The following is a 24,863-nucleotide window of genomic DNA, read 5'->3' on the forward strand; positions in this document are numbered from 1 at the left end:
TCTAGGAAGTTTTATAGACTGCATTTTAAAATTATAGTTCATCAGAAGCTATGTTTTTCTTCTGTATTGTTATTAAAATGGTTGTGTTTTTGCTTAAATTTCAATGTTATAATTTATCCATTGGTATTTTTATTATTTTTTAAAAATATTTTATTTATTTATTTGACAGAGAGAGAGAGAGAGAGTACACAAGTAGGCAGACAGCCAGGCAGAGGGAAAGGGAGAAGCAGGCTCCCCACTGAGCAGGGAGCCCAACATGGGATTTGATCCCAGGACCCTGGGATCATGACCCGAGCGGAAGGCAGTTGCCCAACCAACTGAGCCACCCTGGCACCCTCCACTGGTATTTCAACATAATATTCTTTCTACATTTTGGATTAAAAATTGTGCAATATTAAAAAGCTTATATAAAGTAAATTGCCAACAAAAACATGAACTCATATGTACATTTCCGACATTGGGGAATTATGTTACAGAATGCCAAACATGAGCAATGTATCCAAGATACAGGACAGTAATGAAATAATAAAAGAGAAAAAAATATTTTCAAATTAATGATTTAGTACATTTGCTCATTTGAATAAAAAGAAAACATCCTTGTTGTGACTAATGATATCTCAATCAAATCCCCTTGTTTCTCATACAATTACACAGAGATAAGATTTTAGGGAGTAAAAAATGTTTATTCAAAGATAAAATCTGTAAACATTGTCAATATAAGAATGTAAGCATCTGCCACTGTTGAGTTCACTATGGGTTTTGCTGCAATGCTAGACTTACTAGCACATGTGTTACGGCTAAGAAAAGGATTTTAATGGCCGATCTTTCTTCTTACTTGAGTAAGGTGACTGGAATGGATTCAGCAGCATAAGACTAAGCAATCACAACTCTGCTTCAGTTACTCCCTTTCAGCATGCCTTGTGTCGTACATTTGAACTGTGTCTTAGACACACGCAATAAAGTGCTTATGGCAGATTGGAAAGCCCCCAGAGTTTCTTCACGGTGCTGGGAACTGGTAATTTTGAGGTAACTGATTTCCTGAATGTGCTGCTATTATAGGGTTCCTCCAGTCTCAGAGATGTCAAGGAGAAGCACAACAGATTACCTGTTGGTTCCACTATGATTTATTTCTTCTTTTAAGCTCTCATCTGACAAACAATATGTCAGCCTGATCCCACCAGAAAATCAACAGGCTGCCTGAGCAAATATCTCAGTTGCTGTTCACTTGATGGGATTTTAGGCACTGGAGGCTAGAGAAGTACTTGGAAAAAATCCAATAATGATTTATCTGTATTAGGATTTTTCCTTGTGATTATAGGTACATCAAAAAAATTTTATATATAAATATTTACTAAAATAGCAAACTACCCTTTGATTATCTAAATGAACAAAAGGAGAAGAAATAAGCTAAAATAAGAATATATACTTATCATTACTGTGTGTAATATCATTTGGAGTTACTGAGGTAAGGTCAATAGAGGCAGTCTTTTCATTTACAATGAACCTGTGCTCCCCCCATATCCTTCAGTTAGCCACTGATCACATGGTTTCTGCCACATCTAAATTCTGATCTTTGGCAACAACAAATCTGACCAAAGGAGATGATGCCTACACCTCCTCCCCACCAACTCTCAGGGACCTCTCTGCACTGGCTAGTTTTATCCTCTTTAAATGCTATAAGTGAGGAGTATTTAGCTATGTGTATTAGCAGTGACTAATTTTGCAGTTGCTAATGAATGCCTATATATTTGTATAAAACTCCATAATTCAACTTCCATTTAACAGGAGAGTGGCTAGCAAAGAATTTGGATAACTTGCTACCTTCCTAAGTGAAAGCAGCAAAAAGAAATAGTTCCAAAATGTTAAAGCACATTATCTTCTCAAGTCCATTAGGTATTTGAAAATCTATACTATATAGTCATTGAATGAAATTTCTTGTCTTTTTCCAAAGGGCATGATACTGCTTTGTATCTTCGCTAAAAATGTTGATGATTACTGGAGACTGCTCTCATTGCAGGCATTAGTCTGAATATGAAGTCTGCATTCTTAATGTTTACCACAAACCCAACGAAGCTGTTGATCGGTCTGAAGGTCAGTCAGATCTTCAATACTTCTCCAGCTACACTGGCAGGCATATGCTCGTGTTCCTTTCTTCTTTACCAACTTTGTTTTTAATTTGTGGAATTCTGGCATGTTGTTTCTATTAATAAAAAAATGAAGATTTTAGCACAGTGGTTTTGCTCGAGCTGGATAACTTAAAAAAAAAAAGTTGTCATTGCTTTATTTTCCTATTTTTACCACATCTGAACACTAAACAACCGTGGCCCTCTCACCTAAACAACAGAAGATAGGCTTCTGTGCTCTTTCTGATGGTATTTCCTTGGTATCCAGTGCTTTTGAATGGCAGTCCTCTAGGTCTGTTTATTAAAGCTGTCGTAATAGAAAATGAGAACTAAAAGGCTGAGTGAAGAATTATTGATTTATTCTATCAGAGATGACATGATATGAGAAGAGAGTGGGAGGGATGGTGGTACATTTCCTACTCAGATACTCACTTATACCATACTCTAAAAGCCTGTAATATGGCCAATGGAGGGCATATAAGAGGCATAAATAGGGTTCTGATGGGTTAACTATAGCGTTTTTCATTAAACAGACATAAAGTGCCTGTTATTTCTATTTGTTGAACTAATATTGTATCTTTCAATTGTTTCAATGATATACTGATCAGCAAGATAAACTATTAGAGACAGAACAAATGTCTATCCTGCATTAAATGTCAATAATGTTAACATAATTAAATCAATGGGCAGGACCATCATAAAAAATGATAACTGTCTGACTTGATGCTACTATAGAAAGACTGGAGAAGTTAATTTAAATTTAATGAACTGAAAATCAATTATGATTTTCATGACAATCCATGTACTGAATTTATATAACTACTCTGTAACAGGAAAAGAAGGAAAAAAATCCAAAAACGAAATGATGAAAAAATACAAAGTAAAATGATAAAATATAAAGTAAAATGATGAAATACAGTAAATATTAAGAAAAGAGACAAAGTGCTGTCACTGCAACAGAAAGAAGGCTACAAAGTGCCCTCTGGTGGCCAGTGGGCATCACACAGTACTGTATTGTACAAAATACAGGCATAATTCAGGTTGAACCTAACAAACCTAGATCTTCCAGGCCAACTGTTTGCTTTCAGTAAACTATGGGAAGAGATGGATCATCTAAGTTTTATCAGAAAGAAAAAGCCTCCACAAAATGGAAAACTAAATGTTCTTTATTCAATCTGCAATATATCGTGACAAATTTGTTTGATACTTGACTGAATCCTTAATTAGAGATTTTATGAGTAGGATTCATGAATAGCCAGGACACTAATTAATGCATTTTGAGTTGGTTTTAGGATGCACATATCTTAAAAGTTTAGAAAAATAATTTCCCATAAAGAAAATGATTTAGTAGGAAAATAAAAGCATCTTATGTAGCTACTATGGCAGGATGATCAAGTATAGCTTATATCTTTTTGAAAACTCTAGAACTTGTCAGAGCTAAGATACACATTTCCCTCCCTCATTTATAAGATAAGGACAATAAAGTAAGCCAATGTGCAGACTGATACCACTAAAAAGAAATGGCTCCCCAGGCAATGTCAGGCAATCAATGGCACCCTGCAAGCCTTTTAACTTGCCTTCTTTGGTGACCACCTACTTGTGCTTTCCTTTGGCTCTTACTCCCCACCTCCTCAAGTGTTTCATCTTCTCCCCATTCCTTTACTTTCAGCAGCTCACATCCTCATTCACACAGCCCTGCCATCAGATGTGAAAATCTTCCATTTCCTAGCTTTCCTCTGAATATATCACTAGTTTACCTCCTACCCAGTTACGGAGAGCTCACCACAGCACTGACATTACATGCATTCTGTCATTCTCTACTAGTTTTCTCAAGATTGGTGGTTCACAGTGGTGACATAGGGGGATTAGTGACTACTCATTACATTAACCAGAGCAGAGGATTGAGAAAAGTCAGAAATGGCAAAACAGCCCTGAATGAAAAGTTAACTTTTCCAACTCTGGGATTAAAAGTGGGCTAACCTGATCTGGGATTTGGGGACTGTACTAGGCTTCACTCAGGTTGGGAAATATGAAACCTCTCAAACTGTAATTTTTCCATGAATTTGTATATTTGAATTTTTGTGTATGCTTAGAGAGGATTCAAAGTTTTCATAAGACTGAATTTCAAAATGTGTGAAATTTTGATGTGAAAGAGTTTAAATAAACAATTCAAGTAAAAGAGACTCCTATGGATTTACAGGAGAATGGCTGCCAGAAGAGGTGTGGAAGAAACACCCTCACCTTTTCATCTATTAGAGAGAGATGCAATATATTCTGATTACTTGCATCAGAAAATACAATTCTTGTTTAGGCTCAGGTTTGGGGTTAGGGATAAAAATGCATGGTGTGTACACTTCATTAATTTTTAGGTCTTAATTTTTATTTGAAAATGTGATATATAATTCACAGCCCAATTTTATTTATTTATTTATTTATTTATTTATTTATTTATTTATTTAAGCAGGGTCAGGTTTGGGGTTAGGGATAAAAATGCATGGTGTGTACACTTCATTAATTTTTAGGTCTTAATTTTTATTTGAAAATGTGATATATAATTCACAGCCCAATTTTATTTATTTATTTATTTATTTATTTATTTATTTATTTAAGCAGGGTCCATGTCCAGCAGAGCCCAACATGGGGCTTGAACTCATGACCCTGAGATCAAGACATGCGCTGAAATCAAGGGTCAGATGCTTAACCAACTGAGCCACCCAGGTGTGTCCCATGTGATGTATAATTCAGATACCTTTTTATGACTTACAAATCTTAAAAACATTAGGTATGGAGTAAGTATATAAGAATGTATAAACTGCAAAAACATAAGAAAGACACTATCCTCACCCCAAGGAGGGAGGGAAGCAGACCTAAAATTTTCAATCTTCTACTCCAATGAGTGCTAGACTAGGTACAAAGTGCTGTGGACACACAGGAAAGGATAAATTTACTTCCAAGTTGACAGAGAGGTATGGGAATCATGAAGGATGTGCAATGAATTGTACCCTGAGGGACAGGTCAGGTTTAGGGAAATAAATGCTGGGATAGTTGAAGGGAAGAGCTTGCCCTGTCCCAGGAACAGCAGTACTGAGTACTCTGATGCAGCCGTAATCTTGTGAAGGTGAAAAGCAAACTGTGGACGGACACACCGGGTGACAGACAGAAGGGAGCTGGATGGTGAAGGGTCTTGAATGCTGTACTAAGGAACTTGGACATGATTCCACAAGCAGAAGAGTTTTGGGCATGTACAAGGCACACTCAGAGTTATGCATTATTTCTCAGAAGGGGAAGGGTCTGAAAGAAGTGACTGTAGGTGGAGAAATCAGCAAGAAGGCTTCTACTATACTCCTGTCCGGAAGTAAGATATCCTCACATAGGCTGACTACAGACAGAGAGGAGGAGATGACAGAAATATGCAAGAGGTGGAGGACACATGATCTTGCCAAGTCCACCAAAAGACGTTATAGCAAAATAAATATAAAGTTATTGCTTGGTACATTTTTCACAGAGTGAAGTTCTTTGGAAACATACCTGAAAAACAGATAATCGCATGATTTGTCCCACATGTAGTCATCGTAGCTTACAACCCAGAAATCACACGCTATACAACGCAGATGATCACATGCTCTGTTCAGAGAAAAACAACAGTACTTTAAAGATTACTGGTACGTTTAAATGTGGAAATCTGGTGATTTATTCATAGGATACACTACATACTACAGATTATTGAGTAAATAACAGAAAAGTAAAGATTAATGTGACTAAACATTTTTGTATGAGAGGATGGATTACATATCTTTAGGTACAACTTCTCAGGTTAAGTTTCTGCACAAACTTACATGTTAAATTTCTGTATAAAGCTCCTTATTTTTCTAAGCTCTTACACACACACACACACACAAATATATATATATATATGCATACACACATATGCATACTATATAGATATAAAACAAAAGGGATGTGCAGATCTTTTAGTGCAGTGGTTTTCAAATTGGATCTGAGGGAGATCTTCACTTAAGATAAACTTCTTTAAGTTCCTTCCCTTCCTACTGAAAATTTCAGGGATGCCTCTATCATAGAATTTGCCACATTATAGGAAATGAATCTGTCCCCCATAAGTTACTTAATACTGGGACAGTATCTTATTTGCTTCTGCTTCCCTAGTACTTGGCATTAATACATTCATTCACTCACTTAGAAGATACTTCCTGAAAGCATATTATGTATGCTGGTGAGCTTCTGCCCTCATGGAGCTTATATTCTAATGAGAGAAGAAATGATACTCAAAATAACTAAATTACATAGTTTGTTAGAAGGTGAAAAGTGGGGTGCTTGGGTGGCTCAGTCAGTAAAGCAGCTGCCTGGGGCTCAGGTCATGATCCCAGGGTCCTGGGATCAAGTCCCACATTGGGCTCCTTGCTCAGAAGGGGGTTTGCTTCCCTGTCCTCTGCCTGCTGCTCCCTCTGCTTGTGCTTGCTCTCTCTCTCTCAAATATATAAAATCTTAAAAGAAAAAAAAAAGGAAAAGTGCTTCCAAATTTTGAAATGATAAGTAGAGTAAATAAAACTGGGAGTATCAAGAAGGAGTGGATTTCAACTTTAAGTAGAGTAGTCTGCACAGGCCTCACTGAGAAGGTACGTACATCTGAGCAGGTTCTTTAAATGGAGTGAGAAGGTGGTTAAGAACAGGGGTTAAGAGAAGGTTATATAAGAAGGGAGGGAAAAAAGATTATTTTTATGTTAATGGCAAAGCTGCAGTGAAAAGCAAAACACTGATGATATAGGAGAAAGGGGCGGAAGTGCTGGAATGTCACTTAGCACGTAACAGGTCCTTACTGAAAATGTGACAAAATGAAATGCCACACAATTCTCAAAAATGCATAAGTAACTACACAGTAACTTTAGGAGTAAAATAACAAAGAAATACTTTGAAAATAAGGAAATACTTATGAACTGCTCTTGTTAACAATTTGATTTATGTAATAACTGTGATTATTTTAAAAAAAAACTTTTTCCATTATTTGAAGTACTTAAGAACTGAAATCAATATAGACATACATTGGATTATCTAAAAATTAAAAGGAAGAAGAGGTTTTTCTTTCTTTCTTTTTTTTTTAAGATTTATTTATTTTAGAGAGAGTGTGTGCCTGCACATGTGCGCATGTTGGGGTAGGGGCAGAAAACCTTCAAGCAGACTCCCCACTGATTGCAGAGTCTGATGTGGGGCTCAATTTCATGACCCATGAAATCATGACCTGAGCTAAAAGGCAGAGTCAGATGCTTAACTGACTAAGCCACCTGGGTACCCCAATAAAAGATTTTAAGATACCAAAAACAAAGTGAAAATACCAGTCAGTGACAGAGTGGAAGTAAATGTTTTCAAGACAGTCAAATACTTACACTATACCAAGAGTGCTTACAAATGACAACAAAACTTAAAACTTAAAAATATATTCAATCTCTCTCATATGGGTATCACAGAATAGCAGTTAAGAGCACCGACTGTGAAGACAGACTGCCTAGGTTCAAATGTATTCCACTATTTACCAGCTGTGTAACTATGGTCAAATAACTTCTCTGTGACTCAGTTTCCCCATCTGTAAAATGCGGGTAATAATAATACTTACATACCTTACAGAATTGTTAACGGACCTAATCGTTTAACACTGGTAAAGTGCTTATAACAGTGCCCCGCACGGGGTTTGTTAGTTAAAATATAATGTAATTAAAATATAAAGCAACCAAGAAATAAACGTTTTAGCCAATTGAGTTAGCAAAAATTAGGACTCCCAGACATTCCTGGTGGGTATGTGAATTTCTATAATCTTCTGGGAAAAACTTTAGCACTATTTTAAAATTAAAATTATGCCTAGCTGTTGCTCTAGCAACCCCATTTTTGGGAACCAAAAATTACATACAAATAAAAGCATCAGTCTATAAGCCATTTAGCTCAAGAATTCTTATTACACTGCTGAATTGCTGAAGTGGCAAAAAACAGGATACCACTTGGATACCTATGAAAAAGGGAAAAGGCTGAATAATATGCAATATATATAGACTGTCAGGTAGCCAATAAAGAGAATTAGATTTATCTATTGACCTAGAGGCATGTCCAAAGCAAGGCACACAGTTAACATATATAGCATGAGCCTATTTTTGTAAAAACAACCAAAAAATTTTCCTGTATAGGTATTTGTAAGTTTGTAAGAACATGGAGAAAAATGTGGAAGGTTATATACTGTACAGCTAACACTGGCTGCCTCAGGGGTAGTGGGAATGTAAGAGAGAGAAGATTATTAGCTTTTTCTTTACACATTTTTAAACTGCTTTATTTTTTAAATAAATAATCAATACTTCTGCAATAAAAAAATAATTTAAAAACCCCATCATTAGATTTTTTTTTCACTCATTTCCCTCTAAAATTCAGATATGGTAACTTCAAAATTTCAAGTATTTTTGGCCTGAAAATTTCTTTGAAAATAAATGTTTATTTTAAAAATTATTATTAATCATAAAAATAACTACTCAAAATCTATAGAAGTTTCATAAACAATTCCATATTTTCTTTTAAACTGAGTTGTATTTGTACATATGGAAATTCAACACAATTAAATTTGTACACATCTGAACTTGGATTTTTAATGTACAAGTAAGGAAATGCAAAATGATGGTTCCCAAAGCTGCCATAACTTGCTTTCTTATGCATATGTAGTTTATTACATGATTGCACAGAGTGTTAACTTTAATGCTTTAATACATATGTGCAATTTGGCTAAATTATTGCTGTTTTGGGAACGATAATTTAGAATTTCCTGACATTTTGTATGTATAAAATCTCAACCATAATGCTTTTTAATTTAATTTAAAATTTAGTAGTTTATTCAAATCTATTCACACTACTACATTTTCCTACAAACACTGCCCTGTGAGAAAAATAAAACTAACTTGCAGCTAAGAAATCATTCTGCTGCTACGATTCACTCTATTAGATCATAATTAGTAGGCATCTATGGAATAATACAGCCTTACAAGTAGTTTAAAAAATAGGAATGTAAAATTTGATTTGGCTTGAAAATAATGCCTTGATTTTATCTATACCTTATTAATGCCACCATGCTTCCTGATACCACTCTTTCTCCTTTCCACCAAATGAGTAAAAGACTCACTTCTTTATACTCTAAAATCATTCAGCAGTACTCCCAAACCAGAGCTTTATCTGGAAATCAAACAGATAAAATACATAGAAAGTAGGCAGAATAGCCTAAATTTCCTTTATGCCCTGGGCATGTAAATCAGTGCTTATTTTCAGGGCTTAAATATATTTCTCTTCCATAACTATATGCATATAAGACGGTATCTTTAAAAAAGGGCATGATTCTAGTGAAAGATAAATTGTCAGGATTCTTCTTCTAAAACGTGGAGGGAAATGGGGGCGCCTGGGTGGCTCAGTGGGTTAAAGCCTCTGCCTTCGGCTCAGGTCATGATTCCACGGTCCTGGGATCGAGCCCCGCATTGGGCTCTCTGCTCCGCAGGGAGCCTGCTTCCCCCTCGCCCCTGCCTACTTGTGATCTCTCTCTGTCAAATAAATAAATACAATCTTAGAAAAAAAAGAAAAAGGAAATGTGGAGGGAATGTAAATATAAAGGCATCACCAACAGCTTTGTCCTTCTGTCCAGCTAATACATACAATTTTTACTATTTTTAAAGTGTTCGTGATGGGAATGTCCAAAATACAGCCCAATATTGTCTTTTGCCCAGACTCTGGTTCTCAGTTAAACCCTGCCAGATCTACACAGCGGTCTAGGAAGCCTCACTGTTTGGACAGTGGGAAAATAACAGTAGCCTCAACAGCAAAAACAGCTAAGTTTCTTCCCTCTTGCACACATTACATGGTCTCTGTAAATTGGTATACTAGAAAGGATAATGGACAGGAACAAGTTACATATTTGAGTCCTTGGTTTGTAATAACTTTTCTGATCTTGGCAAGACACATTACTTGGAAGTCATCCTTGAGAACATTCTTTTACTTCCCATAGCCATTTGAACACCACGTTCTGTCAATTCTAGATTCTAAATGGCACCAATATGACACCTTTTCCCTCCAGCTACTTTCACTCCTCAGGTCACAGCTACCATCCCCGTCTCTTTCCTGGACCGCTGTAACTACTACCTGCTGACTATTCTCCCTCTCTTCTCCTGTCTGCTCTTGTCTTGCCCCTTCAACTTCCAAACCATTTTCCACTCAGCAGCTCAAATGACTTTCTTTAGAAACACAAATTCGATTGTCATCCCATCTGCCGAAAATAAAAACCAAAAAGCCCCCCAAAACAACTAAAGCCTTCTTCTGCATATGACACACTTTTCCTAAAATCTGCCAGAGGATCCAGGACCCCCAAACCAAATGTCCCTTGACTACTTCTCCAGCCCCATCAAGAGCGATTCTTTCCCCCACTCACAGCTACTCCAGCTCAGGGATCATCTAACACTCTGTGCCCTCTGGCTCTAATGGTCTCCTCTCTTTGCCAACTCATTTCTCATACTGTAGTCTGATTAAATGTTATTTGCTTGGGAAAACATTCTCTAACCCTTCATATTAGCTAGTGTGCTGATTATTTAAGCTTATTGTACCCTGCACTTTCTCTTCACATTATGTATTATGTAGGAGCTAGCAAGCAGGTGGTTCATTAGTATGTGTTCAATGAATTTAACACCAGTGTCTCAATTTCCTCATTTATAAAATGGGGTTAAAAAGTCTTGCTCTATTTGCATCTTGCTTTTTTTCCTGTGGAGCTGAACCAATAAGCATATATAAAAAAGTGCTCTGGACAGGATAAAGTACTTCACACATAAAATGTTTTAGGTGCACATTGAACAAGTATAGGCTTATCTTTCTGTGGGTGCAGATCTGTGTTATGAAGAGGTTTGTCCATAAGGGTATCTTTTAATAGTGGGCAAGACAAGACTGTGAATGTACACATTTACCTGTGCATATATATGCAAACAGTATGTGTTTTTTCTTCTTGTAGCTGTGCAGAAAGTAGGAAGGAGTTTGACGAATATTATCATGCTCATGGATCAATATTGTGTGACTGGATCCTCAAGCTATAAAACAGGCCATTCTTTTGTCTACTTAAATTCCACCTGGAGCAAGACTCTTCTGTGCTAGAACCAAATCAATGTACCTGTAAAAAATACTATATAAAAGGAAATCTTCAAGAAATATTTACTCTTTAAAAGTAAACCAGAATGGATCATCTTAGAGACCATTTTTATTTACTATTTTTAATTTTTTGGAGACAGAGAGTGTGAAAGGGAGAGATCTGAAGCAGGCTCCTTGCCCAGCGTGGAGCCCAGTGCAGGGCTCAATCTCACGACCCTGACATCATGACCTGAGCAGAAATCAAGAGTTGGATGCTTAACTGACTGAGCCACCCAGGTGACCTAGGGCCATTTTAAAAATTAGAAGACCCGTGGGACGCCTGGGTGGCTCAGTTGGTTAAGCAGCTGCCTTCGGCTCAGGTCATGATCCCAGGGTTCTGGGATCGAGTCCCACATAGGGCTCCTTGCTCCGCAGGGAGCCTGCTTCTCCCTCTGACTCTGCCTGCCACTCTGCTTGTGTTCGCTCTCTCTCTGACAAATAAATAAATAAAATCTTAAAAAAAAAAATTAGAAGACCCGTGTAGGTAAACACTGATACATATTTCCTGAGATAAAATGGGAACGTAGCGGAAGAATATAGGATTCCTGGCACAGAACTAGAACACAATGAGAAGGCAGCACTAACAGATGAAAAAGACACACGAATGACTGCAAATCTTCGGCATCTTTCACACCACAGGCAGACTATAACATAGGATTCCATCTAATCCTCACAGGAGTTCCGTGGAGTGTGTTCAGTTTTTAACAGGTGAAGAAACCAGTTTTAGAAGATACATCCCTCCTCTCAAGGCTTCACATCTCATAAGTGGCACAGTGAGATCTGAACTCAGGCATTCTGCCATCAGAGCTCTTTCTCTTTGTGCTTTAAGTACTATCATTTGCTTTTTACCAGTTCCTTTCCTGGAGAGGGTTTCTTTCTTTCTTTTCTTTTTTTTAATTGATTGATGATTGATTGATTATTTATTTATTTATTTATTGCATCTAGTGTTTAATTTAGCACAGGGCCTAGGACAAACTGGGCATTCAATGAATACTATAAAAAGAAAAGAAAATAGAATCTCAAACAGAATGACAAAATAAGTTTGAAGATAAGCAGATAAGATAGTGAGGACACACATTAGAAAGGAGGGTCATTCCAGACAGGGAGTAAATGCAAAAATATTCAGAAGCAGAAAAATGTAGTGGAAAGTAGAGGGTTAACAAATATTTTGGTGGAAGTGGACTATCTGACTTGGGCTCTCACTGGATGTGAAGGGACCAAGAAGAGAAAGAACACAATTTGGTAAAGCAAGTAACCCTAGAGTTAATGTGGGGCAAATGGCAACTCTCATCTTCCCTCTGAACAGGGGAGATGTGCTCAGAAGAGTATTAGGGGTATTATCCTTTCTGCTGTATGTGGGTGAAGCAAGAGAAGGAGGTGGAAGGTAACAGGGAATCTGGTGCAGTTTCTAGGTGACTGGAAAGAGCCTGCGATTGGAGGGGGTGTGGTCTGGAAACTCAGAGACAAGTCCCAGTGACTCTACACGGGTAAGTCAGGATTGACAGCAACCCGGCTAGATTCCTCTCGAAGGGCTAGTTTGTGTCTCTAATCCTTTGTATAGACAGCCCTCAACACACAATGATTTAACTGCTATTAATTGTTATTTATAGCCCTAACAGCAGGCAGCACCCTAGTGGGCTTGTGTTAGCCTTGATGCGATACAGGCTTCCCCAGACTCCTCAACTTTCCTTTGGTCCCACAGCCTTTCTTTCTAGGCTTCCTAGGGTCTAGGCCATCACCACTACAATCCTCCAACAATGTCTTTTTAGATCCCACTTCTATTATTCAATATAACTGCTATTCCTCCTAAAACATGGTCAACATGCAATCATGTATCTCATTCTTCTCTTTCTTAAAAAATTAACAGAAAGTAAAATAAGTGTTTTAGGAATAACTAAACAAAATATAATAATCTGGGTGAATGGGCCTCTGCAAAAATAGAATCAACAGTATCAGGACAACAGAAAGGTATGCTTAAAACCAATTTGTTTCTCCACATTATGACGATGATAATGGAATATGCTAGCAGTATGGGGTAGGTGGTATCATGACCACGAGACTTCCCTGAAAGGTAGTGAGTATACAGTGGGTGTAAGGGATGGGGAAGAGACAAAGAATGGAGGATTTCTGCGTTTTAAACGTGTAAAACCAAGCGACTATGTTTGAGAGCTCTTTGGTACCGAAAACCTAGCCTTCTCATGCTGTGTGTTTGGTCAAGACGGCGGATAACACATCATGTGGCTGCATGGCCACACCGCTTCAGCAGTCTCACCCACTGGCTTCTGCTGCCCAGACGGCAAACATGGCAAGGCAGAAGCTCACTCTCCTGGCATCCTGTGGAAAGCAGGCTGGCACTGGAGTGACCCAGGCACTTCAAGTGGGGCTTAGAAATGGGCATCAACACAAAGAACAACGCATATGCAATATCACAGCTTTTAAAAGCTATTGCCCAGAATAACAAACATTTCAGTACAGTGTTCTCAGACTGGCTAATAAAATACACCTCTGATTTTGACAGAGACGGATGCCAAGAACTACATCTTAACAACAGGGTATCAACTGCAAAAATCCTAATAAGAAAGATAATCTATTTCCTTTCTTTTTAAAAAAGATTTGAGAGAGAGAGAGTGTGTGTACATGCTGACATACAAGCAAGGGGAGGGGCAGAGAGGGAAGAGAGAGAGAGAGACTCCCAAGCGGACTCCCTGCTGAGAGAGGAGCCCGACATGAGACTCGGATCTCACAACCCCGAGATCATGACCTGAGCCGAAAATCAAGTTGGACCCTGAACTGATTGAGCCACCCAGGCACCCCAAGAAAATGTGACATCCTACCTCTGTGAAGTATTTGTTCCAATTCCACATGGAGCAGCGGTTCCACCAAGGTACACTGGGCTGCAACTAGATGTGTTTGATAGATGGAAGAAAAAAATTACAACAAATAAAATATGAGAAGTTAATTTGGTCTCACTGACTCGATATTCTTATAATCAAATTGTAGATTTTTCTGAGAAGGCCAATTATTTCAAAGAAGAGGCATTTATTCCAGGATAACTGCATTATTGGATATAACCCGTACATTCAGGAACACTCAAGGAGTTAAAATGAGTCACAGAAAAATGTGTTTGCCAAATAATATAAGGGACAAAGTAAACACTGAAGAATGTAACAGAACATTAATTCTGAGAAACTGTTCACACTTATTTTTTTTTTCATGTGGCAGAAAATTATTTACAATAGCAATAATCTTCCATTCAAGTTCTTTTACACCAAGAGGTCACAGACCATGAGAACACTGAAGATATTGCTATTGGTCTTTCTTCTGAAAGCCAACCAGTGCTTTGTTGTTCAATGTCACTGTTGTTTAAATGGTAACAAAATATACTAGACTTTGCTCATAGTGTTTGCTCACTAGTGTGTGTAATTCACTAAAGCATCTCAACTTACCTTTTACCAAGGCCTTGAATGGACGCTCTGACAGATGTGTTACCTGAAGATTTAGATTTTAATTTCTGTTTAAAAAACAAAAACAATAAAAGGCCAAGGGTAATTTAGAGAATTCTAGCATAAAAATTAATACTTTTTATTTTATAACAACAATATTTTTAAAATGACTTAAATAAAAATTTTTTATCATTTTAAAGTTTCTGAAATAAAAACAACGATCAAAACCTTTTAAAAGCAAAAGGGAAGTAGACCTCCCTGAGGAATTTGTAAATTACTCAGCTAATTTTTAGTCTAGGAAATTGATATACTGCCATTATTAGCATGCTAAGATTTAGAGTCACTTTATAACTCTTCAGGTAATAGCACATTCGGTGATATAATATGAAGGATCTGCTATTTAAAACTTCATCCTGGAAAAATTCAATTGAGGAGGAAAAAAACCTCAGACTCATTTTTAAAGGCTGTGAATGGTACTCACCTGAACTAAAAATAAAACTAGCCAAACTCCTGGGTAACTTTAGGAATATTAATTTTGATCAAACGAAACAGTATCAACCAATAGACATGCAAGGAAATTGTAGAACTACATAGTCACAACCATACAGTAGTTCCTGTATGGTTACATAACATGATCATCATTAGTAAGCATTTATTAAGTGTTAACTGGTATACGGTACCAAGCAGCATCAACCAACCACATACTAGGACCACCGCCAAGGAAAGGAAGTTGGAGAAAAGGCAATTTAAACTACGCAGAGACATGCCTTCATTTTACCTTGTAGGTGAGGAAATTTAATGGAGGCAAAAATACAATTTCCTTGAACTTTACAATTTCCCTGAACTTTCTTATTTGATGTTAAACAGAACTGGAAGAACTTCTGGTGCATGTCTGGAAAAATAATAATGTATGTGTCTTTTTTTTTGGAGAAAAATGTTTTGTGTACCATCCACTTATGGCTTGAAGTTAGCACACTGTGTCATTTGTTGTCATTCTTGGGCTTTCCTGCGTGGGTCTGAGAGCAGTTCAGAAATCGAACAGAATGGGTGAGGGGTTGGGGAGGAAGCAGTACTCTCAGGAACATAGTCTGGTCTGGAAAAGGTGGGCATGTACCCCTCTTCACAGACACCTCTTTTCCTCACCGAATCCATGTTTGACACAGATCTGCTCTCCTCCAGGGGTTTATTTAGGTTGTTTTTTCCCTTGCAGTCTGGAGAACTGGATATGGTAACTAAAAAAAGGGAGCATACAGAAGAAGCACATAGAGGTAAACACCTCTTCATGATTGTAGGAGTTACTCTTATTTCAAATTAGTGTATCTTAAAGCCAAAGTAGAAAAATATCCCTGTTCCTTCTGAAATGTCTTGAAGTAAAGAGACAGTGCCTCACATATAGATACACAACCTATAATATTTAATAACAAATTGTTCAGATGATCCATGAATAACAAGATCATGTTATCTTCTCCACTATGAATTAAACTAGCGTTGCTATTTGGCATTTATGATGCATTGTTGTTTGCAGAGTATTTAACACCATTGTTATTATGTTGATAAATTAATCAACTAGACCATCAGCTTATTAATCTACCATCTGCTTATGAACTGAAAATGTTAAATTTAGAGAAGTAAAGATCATAAGCTCTCTATCAGTCATTTGATTTTTAGTCTGGCTGATTTTTAGTCTGGCTGACAAAAATAAAAGTGGCTCATATCCATATCCTTACCACCACCACTGCCTAGTGGTTTTCAGTCTATCTGGCTTTAATCTTCCCCCTTTGAAAAAAACCCTCTTTGGTATTGTATTTATTCTTAGATTTTTGTTCTTTGTGGTCTCTGTAATTTAGACTTCCATTTGGTTTCCTCTTAAGTCTCACAAATATATTTTATATCCACCACACTGGTAAAAATTAAAGTATACACATTTTCATCTACTGCTGATGAGAAGAAAAGAAATGACAGTCACTCTGGAAAACACTTGGGCAATGGGTAGAAAAGTTGAAGAAGAGTATACCTAATGACCAAGCAATTCCTCCTCTAGGTTTGCACATTCTAGAGAAACTCCTGTATGTAGGTAAAAGAAGACACTTGAAAATATCCGATGAAACACTGGTTTTAAAAACAACAACTAGCGGGTACTGGGGAGGCTCAGTCCTTAAGTGTTTGCCTTCAGCTCAGGTCATGATCCTGGGGTCCTGGGATTGACCTGGCATCAGGCTCCCTGCTTGGAGCCCTGCTTGGTGGGAGACCTGCTTCTCCCTCTCCTACTCCCCCTGCTTGTGCTTGTGTTTCCTCTCTCACTATCTCTGTGAAAAAAAATAAAAATAAAAATAAAAAAGCCACAACTGGGTGCATTCCAAATGGATAAACTGTGGCAGAATTACATAATGGATTACTATACATCAGTTAAAATAGTTTATGATTATGTAAGTATAATTAAAATATATAAGTATGGATGGAAAAGACAGGTTACCTCTGGGAAGGAAGGCAGTAAAGTAGGAGCTGGAGAGTTCTTTAACTATAATTTTAATTTCTTTAAAAGAAAAACCCAGAGACACAAATATCATAAAACATTGATATGTTCACTATGGGTGGTAACTACAGAGCTGGCTGTTACACTGTTTTATGGGCTTTTTATAAAGTTGGTAAATACAAAAGCATTTAAACATTAAAATACTAATGATTTACTCATTGGTTCATGGGATAACAGCAAGGCACTGCATCTGAGCACATTCCTATAATAAAAGCTATTTTTGGTCTCTAAGAAAAGTGTTCTTTAAATACGCAAATAAAGTAACCTACTTCATCTGTGATCTGACTTCTGCTCTAACAGCTTTTCTAATTTTTCATTCTTGCTGAGAAATGAACAGCAAACACATGAGAGTTTCTAATATTTTATTTCTTCTACAACTCTAAGTGGAATAATTCCCTTAAAACAACTGTATTTTTCAGAATTCAAAGAACTAGATACTTGTGCATTCTATACATTTTCAGACTCTTCTAAACATTTTTTGAAATAATGAAAGAATTGCTTTTATAAATTACTTTTTATAAATAACATTTATAATACTTAACTTACAAAGGGTTTTTTGTCAAAGTTGGGTTCTTCAAATATTTCATTAATAAGACTGTCAAGATCATCTTCTTTCTCAAATGTTTCTGCTGATCTGAAAACAAAACAGCTGAAGCTTAAGTACAGATAAAGTCAATATCAGGAGAATTTTGCTTAAATAGTCTATTATTAGAGTTGATAAGAGGAAAATGTGACGTTAATTAATTGTTTCCCTCTATGGACATAGTTGAAGATGTTGAGACAAAGATGTAGTTTATCAGGTAAAAATTCACAGATGTACATTACTATTTCACACTTGAAATGAGTCATTTAAAACTATAGTTATATTCAAGAGAAAGCTAGGCATGCACTTTTCTAAATTATGGACTTATTTAAAGAACACAAATTATGTACAGTTACAAGGAGAACCTGAGAATTATAAACAAAGATAATTTTAATGAGTCTTTCTAATTTTTTACCTAAGGTTTCCACTATAAGTCAAATAACCGTATCTTTTTACACAGGAACTGAAGGTTATATAATCAGATGATCAATAATAATAAAAAAAGAAACAAAACCAAACAATATTCCCCTGACAGCATATCTCAACTACTCTATATATAGAAGCTTAAATCTAGGTCTACAATATCCTGGTAGACTTGGAAATATGACCTTGGGCAAGTTAACTCTTTTACTAAGTCTTAGTTTGGTCAGTGAAAGGGGGATAATATTTGCGTCAGAGGGTTGGGGAGAGTAAATGAAATAACACATACAAAGCACTTAGCATATAGAAAGGACTCAATAAATGTTGGCTATTATCATAAATATTATCTAGGAGGTTATGATATTATTTGTAAATATTCCCATCTGTATCATCCTGAACCACTTTAGTCCTATTATTGAAGTTCAACTCACAGCAGTTTTTTTTTTTTTTAACTAATTACGTACTTCTCTTTATTATTTTGAACACTTTACAACCTGTATATGTTTTGATCTCTTACATTAGCAGTTGTTTCTGGCATCCAGATGTTGCACAGTCATTTATTTTATTACTTGCAGACCTATCATTTTAATAGACAACTTCAGTATTTTAATTCTTATTAGGGAAAGAGATAACAGTGGCATCACTATACAATTGGCAGATAGTCACCTGTTAATAAATTCATACTATAAATCGGTTCTTAATTTTTAAATATCAATTTTGGTGCATGATAAAATTTTTTATATTTGACATTATGTACCAGGTAGGGATTGTATTTGGGTATTAGGTTTAGGGCCCTTTCTGCTGTTTTATTTTTTTGTTTGTTTGTTTTTTGCACAATTTACCTTTACAACTACATTACCAAATGAAAAGTTTTAACACATGAATAACAACAGTACTGGTTTGCTACAGCTTTTATAAATGTATTACTGAAAAATCTGAGGTAGTAAGGTGAGGTGGGATGCTATAAACATTATGGATGGATTTCAGTAGTGCAGTAACAGGCTATGGAGAGAGGCATAAAAGGACCTGTTCTTGAAAAGGATCCACATTTTCAACCCTTTCCATTTTGAGCAGCCTGCTTCAAGACATTCTAGCCCTCTGCACACTAGTTCTCCTAACATGAACAGGCTCTGGACAGCTCTTTGATTAATTCTCTCCATCCCCCAGTGAATGAATAAAAAGAACAAAAGAAATTGCAAAGTAGCACTGATGTGGGATAGGGACAGTGGATGTCCTGGGAATGAGTACCTAAGGACCTCCAGCATGCAAGACAATAACATACAAATTAATGAGTGATATTTGCATAATCATTGTCAAGAAATCCCTAGCCCCTTCAAAGTGGTCATTTTAGTTGGCTCTTTAGCTGATTTTTAGAATGCTGCCCACTACTCAACTAATTTTTAGAACTCCTGTTTCTGAGCTTTAGAATCTTCTCAATATTTTATATTCCAAAGGTTAATTTTTATTAACAAATGCCATTAGAGGTTAAGTCTGATAAACTGGGTACCAATGTTGTTGGGTAAATACTTCTGGAAAATTATGCACATGAACACCAAGACCAAACAAAACCCAGTGAAACCACAGAGGTAGGCATAAAATGACAAGAATGACTTCCTTGGGCTCTTCCAAATCTGCCTTTGTGTAATTTCACAAACATGTCCAACAGAGTTACTGCAGAGGCTCACAAGTCATCACTTGTAAGGACAATATTCATTCTGATGAAACAATTTTTACCTTTTGGGACTGAGGAGAAAAATGAGAGGAAAAAGAAAGTCCTATTATTTTATGATTATACGGAATCAAAGAGATTAACAAATTTGAAAGGTAGTTCTTTGGATCAAAAGCCAGAATACTTAAAAAAAATCTCCTCAAATTTCAATTCGGATGGCTGAGATTCCTTGGGACCTCACCTGGGGGTCATGGGGAGAAGGTAGGTGGTTTGGATTAATACAGTGTTTACAATAATGAGCCATTTATCATAAATGTAATCTCATTCAATTCTCTGAGTTAAAAAACAAACAAACGGCTAATGATGACAGAATTGTACGGAATCGTTTTCTCCAACAACCTGCCCAAGGATTATACTGCCTGGGAAATTGGGTCAGAGGCGAAAGGCAGAGGTTCTCTGTGGGAACGACCCCCTCCCGGGGCGGGCGGGGTGCGGGTGGGGGATAAGAACGGTTCTGGCTGTCAGAGCTGGTCAGAGAGGCCCTCTCGGGGCTCAGGGGAGAGCCCCCAAGCTGCACCTCTCTCTCCCCACCTCCATGAGGTCCCCACGGACTCCGTCTGGGTGAAAGACACGGGGTGAGGGCTCTCACGGGCGGGGCTAGCCTCCTGGGGCTTGCCCGGGTTGCCGAATTGGGCCTCGGTAAGAGATGCCCAAATCCTCCTGGACAGGGAGTTGAGCTGTGCGCTGTCCCGGGGGTGGGGAGCTCAGGATTTGGGCCCGACCAGGGACGGCAGCTGCAGATCGTGGACAGAGGGCGGCTTCAGGGCGTGGAGCAGGCTTTAACAGGACAGCTCACCCCTCCCGCCTGTTAACCTGAGAGTCTCTTTCGCCTCGGCTCGGTTCCGGTCATTGCTGAGAATGCCGCCGCCGCAGCCTCTGGGCCGCTCGACCATGCCCAGTCTCGGTGGGTCTGGTCGGCAAAATTTGGACTCGACTTCATCCAAGAGCTCGTCCAGATCCTTCGCCATCTTGAAACGTTACGTCTTTCCCGGTGCCCGTCGCGGCAGCGCCGGGTGGTTTCCAGGGCAACGCGGGGACCCGCCGAGCGCGCCCGAGCCCGCGCATGCGCTCGTCTTCCCAAGGCGGCCCAGGCGTCGCGAGGCTTCGGGGGCTAACGCGCTCGAGCAAAAGGACGCTGTGGGTCCGCGACTTCTGGTGACGCTGGGCTAGCCCCGTGGCCAGGGGTCAGAGCTGTCCCTTGCTGCAGGACCTCGCGACGGTTTGCTTTCCGTTCCAGATTGGCGTGTTTTGGCCCATCTCCCCCTCCTGGGCCCAGGTTGTAATCACAATCACACGGCACCGTAGCTCCCTCGTGCGTTCCTTTTACGGCCCAATTAGGGTCCCCGTTCTATTCCAACCGTTCATAAATCCCTTAAGTAATCTGCGGAAAAAGCTGGGGAGAACTCATCAAAACGAAAGCAAGTACCAGCAAAAGCTGACCTTCCCGTAGTCGGCAGGATTCGAACCTGCGCGGGGAGACCCCAATGGATTTCTAGTCCATCGCCTTAACCACTCGGCCACGACTACTGCTGATGTTAATTTTGGCAGTAAGATCTATGTAGACTCTGCACACAAGTGTCTACGCTGTAACAGGTATGTTTTGATGGGGAGAAAAACATTACAAAGCTGTTTGGTCAGATAAGATCATATTTGAATGTTACGGCTCTAATAATTTTAGCTTTTTGAGATACTCTTGGAGCATATCCCGTGCGACCCAACCCTTTTCTATCAGGAAGAACTGAGTTCTAGTCAGTTTTCTAGTTAGAGTCAGAAAACAGGAGGGAGGGAGGAAAGTCTGGTACTACCGTCCACTTGCTTTCTCAGCAACCGAGCCATTTCCAGGACGGAATCTGGAAGCGAGGGGCGTCTGGACAGCTCTGGGCTTCCTTGCTTGGCTCTCACTCAATTCCATCCCTCCACCTCTCTCTTAGACCAACAGCTCCCGGGACTCTCTTTTCTTGGATAAGGCATTAAAATGCTATTATTCCCCACCAATTTAAATTCACTACGCAGGATCAGACTGTCCCATCGTGCTCTAAAGCTCTACTTTGAAAAGTGTAAAGCGTGTTACGAATGCAAGCTGTTATTTAATGATATTCCTGTAAGTACTACAAACAGTGTAACCTGAGCTTTGAGTATTTTTAAAGTGGGGGTAGCAAAGAGGTGGACACTTCTTTTTGCAGAATCCTGAAAGTAGTCTGATCCAGGTGATTTAGTAGCTTCATTTATTTGGTTTGATGTGTGTTCAAAATGTCTTTAATGCCCCTGAGGAGCAAAGTGCAGGCAGTACTGTGCCTGAGCCAAAGGTGCTTGCTCACTAGAGCCCACCTTTATATTTTTATGCATTTTGGAAGCCAGTTGTTAAATGCAACCATTCATTAAAAGTAAATTATATAAACTTACAATTAAACTAATGACATTAAAAACAAAAGTAATACTCAGAATTCACCGTAGTCTAGTTATTTCCACACATTTTATTATAATTTATACTGTTGAGGTTAGTTATATCTATTGTGTCTGAAATACTGTAGAATGGGTTGTTACTGTGAATCTCTCCTTAACTTCCCATTCAAGGATGTCACTTGGGTAGTTTGAAATCAGCCTTCCTGGGTGTATTTACATCAGGGACATGGCAAATGCTAGAAAACATGGTTTTTTTCTCCATATAAGCTGGTTGTCAGTCATCTACCAGCAACCACTAATGTTACTATCAGACCAACTTGGACTATTCTCAGGAAGGCAACACTCCTCTTATTTGTAGGGCTACTGTGTTGTAGCCTGCAGCTGTATTTTATCCATAAGGATCTTGAATATTGTCTGATTTCCTACTCAACTTTTTAAAGTTATTATTTTCTTCCTCCAAGTTGACTTGCTGGGTGATTGTACTTGGAACTGGCCTCCAGCAGAAAGACAGAACTAAGCCATTTGATACTGACGTTGCCCTTGCAACATGGGTTTCAGGGGGCGTAATGCATAGTTGCCATCCAGTTTAACAGGCTTAATTTGATTTTTCTCTAGAAATGGTGAAATCTGAGGTGTTATGGCTAGTAGTTCAGAAAATCTGTTAGCATGTAGAGGATTTGCATGAAGGACTGTGAAAAGCTAGAAGTGGAAATGCCTGTAGTTGTGTTTTGTTTGTGTGAATATAAGAAAACATTGGAGCTTGTTTCCTTCTTCCATTCCCATATCTTCATTTTAGTAAAATACCATGTACAGATAGATCATCCAGGGGTTGGTGCTTTGAGAATTTTGCTTACAGCTCATTTGACTCTTCATTGGGCCTCTTGAGTGGTGTTGTCTTTCGGGTTTGCCTTCGAGAGAGAAAACAAATTCAGTGTCTAAAAGGAGAAGTGTCGCATATCACATAGGTGTGTGGCTATGTGATAAGCTGTAAAATGATAGATAGTGGAGTATTAAAAATCTCTAGATGTCAGGAGTGATGCCAGGTGTGTTTTAGTGGACTGTAAACAATGGTGGTGGATATACTTTATGACTGTATCCATAGCTTTAGAAAATTCTGCATTCCTGCAAATCACATTAGAAGATTAAAAAAATACTATTATATATTCTTTTGGTATTTTTATTTTCTAAAGTGAGGGAGCTTATTTATTATCTCTATAGTTTCTAATATGTGTAGACAGTGAAGTAAATTCCTTGTCCTGCTAAGTCTTGCACAGTTTTGGAAAGCATGCCTAGTGTCAGATGTTTCATAAAGGAGCATAGCCAAGTGTTTTCAGATGAGACAATTATTAAACATGCTGAAAGGAGCATGCTGTGTATTATTATGTTGCTTAGTAGTCTAAGAAAGTATTTTAGGAAAAAGGTGTCCAGAATAAGAAAACAAAGCCCTGCCGGCTTTTCCAAGTCACTGCAGAGAGCTCCGAGTCTGTCTTCTTGCTAGCACCATTCTAAATGAGTTAGGGGTGGTGATACAGCTGGTTCTGTTGTCCCACACAGCTCCAGGCCAACCCCTTCAGTTATAAGGTGTTTTATAATCCTCCTGGCTATTCACATAATGAATTGCAAGGCCTCTTTAAATTCCCATGTACTTGGGTTTAATTTTCCCAGCTCTGCTTTACTCCCACACATCCCAGACCTTCTAAAATGAACATCCACTGCTGGGCAGTGACGATGGTGTGAGGGAAGGCATCCTCCCAGAACAATTGCCAGCTCCCCAGCAGCTGACGCTGTGGAAGAAACAGAATAGCACTGAGGCAGCTCCGGTCCTTTTATGTGGCCCCTCAGTTAGACCTCGATGTCGTGTAGGTAAATTCAGTCCAGAGCTTGTGGAATCTTTATTGGAATTTGTGCACTCATCTCTCACAGCTGTGGAGAGTTTAGACTAATCACAACCCTCACTGGGATACTATCATCTTCGTAATTTGAAAAAGGATCAGGAGCCTGCAGGCTTGGAACGTCTTGAGAAAACTCTGGCCCCGAAATACATCATCACACGTGGGGGACACCACTTGCAGCATCATCGCAGAGAGCTTAAGAATGCTGAAATCAAGTATTTCTCTGGCGTGATTTCAAATGGCCTGAGAAATCTGAGAACTGCTTAAAAAAAAAAAAATCTCTTTTTTACTGCAAAACAGATTCTTTCCTCTTCCATCAACCCCATTGCTGTCAATGTGTCCGATGTCAGGTGCCAGAAATGAGCATAGCCTTTTAATGATAAGAATGCCAAGGTTAACATGGCCGCCAGGGGCTCTCTCAAGAATCTGTTAGGGTGTGTTTCGATCCACAGACACGTTCTGAAGGCGTGCACCTTCTTAGTGTTTCCATTCTCAGTACATTTCTCTTCAGCAGCCTGGATAAAACCTGTCACTTTTTG

General features: G+C 38.4%; 1 protein-coding gene and 1 non-coding gene across 3 annotated transcripts; both read right to left on the reverse strand.

Moving 5' to 3' along the window:
* Window positions 1-259: 259 nt before the first annotated feature.
* Window positions 260-21,550, reverse strand: C16H8orf37 (chromosome 16 C8orf37 homolog). Of its 2 annotated transcripts, XM_032316451.1 has the most exons (7): window positions 20,843-21,550; window positions 18,818-18,877; window positions 17,844-17,931; window positions 14,768-14,832; window positions 14,156-14,221; window positions 5,652-5,747; window positions 260-2,200 (listed from the first exon to the last, which is right to left on the reverse strand). In XM_032316451.1, exons 1-7 carry the CDS (start codon window positions 20,995-20,997, stop codon window positions 2,047-2,049), a joined length of 684 nt encoding a protein of 227 aa, XP_032172342.1. In that variant the 5' UTR covers window positions 20,998-21,550; the 3' UTR covers window positions 260-2,046. The 2 variants fall into 2 exon arrangements, with proteins under 2 accessions (XP_032172342.1, XP_032172344.1); XM_032316453.1 differs by lacking the exon at window positions 18,818-18,877 and having other exon boundaries at window positions 20,843-21,052.
* TRNAS-AGA lies at window positions 21,475-21,556 on the reverse strand. Its single transcript has one exon. It is a non-coding gene; the product is annotated as a tRNA-Ser (tRNA).
* Between the last annotated feature and the right edge of the window lie 3,307 nt (window positions 21,557-24,863).

This window comes from Mustela erminea, chromosome 16 (assembly GCF_009829155.1).
Source record: "Mustela erminea isolate mMusErm1 chromosome 16, mMusErm1.Pri, whole genome shotgun sequence".
Taxonomy (NCBI): domain Eukaryota; kingdom Metazoa; phylum Chordata; class Mammalia; order Carnivora; family Mustelidae; genus Mustela; species Mustela erminea.

What these genes read in the sequence shown, in the direction of transcription:
- C16H8orf37 (XM_032316451.1), bottom strand. Translation starts at nt 20,997, where the DNA reads ATGGCGAAGGATCTGGACGAGCTCTTGGATGAAGTCGAGTCCAAATTT. An exon ending in ACTTTGACAAAAAACCCTTT is followed by an intron (nt 14,833 to 17,843) that starts GTAAGTTAAGTA and finishes TTTTTTAAACAG; the next exon opens with AAATTAAAATCTAAATCTTC. An exon ending in TGCGATTATCTGTTTTTCAG is followed by an intron (nt 2,201 to 5,651) that starts GTATGTTTCCAA and finishes TTTTATTAATAG; the next exon opens with AAACAACATGCCAGAATTCC.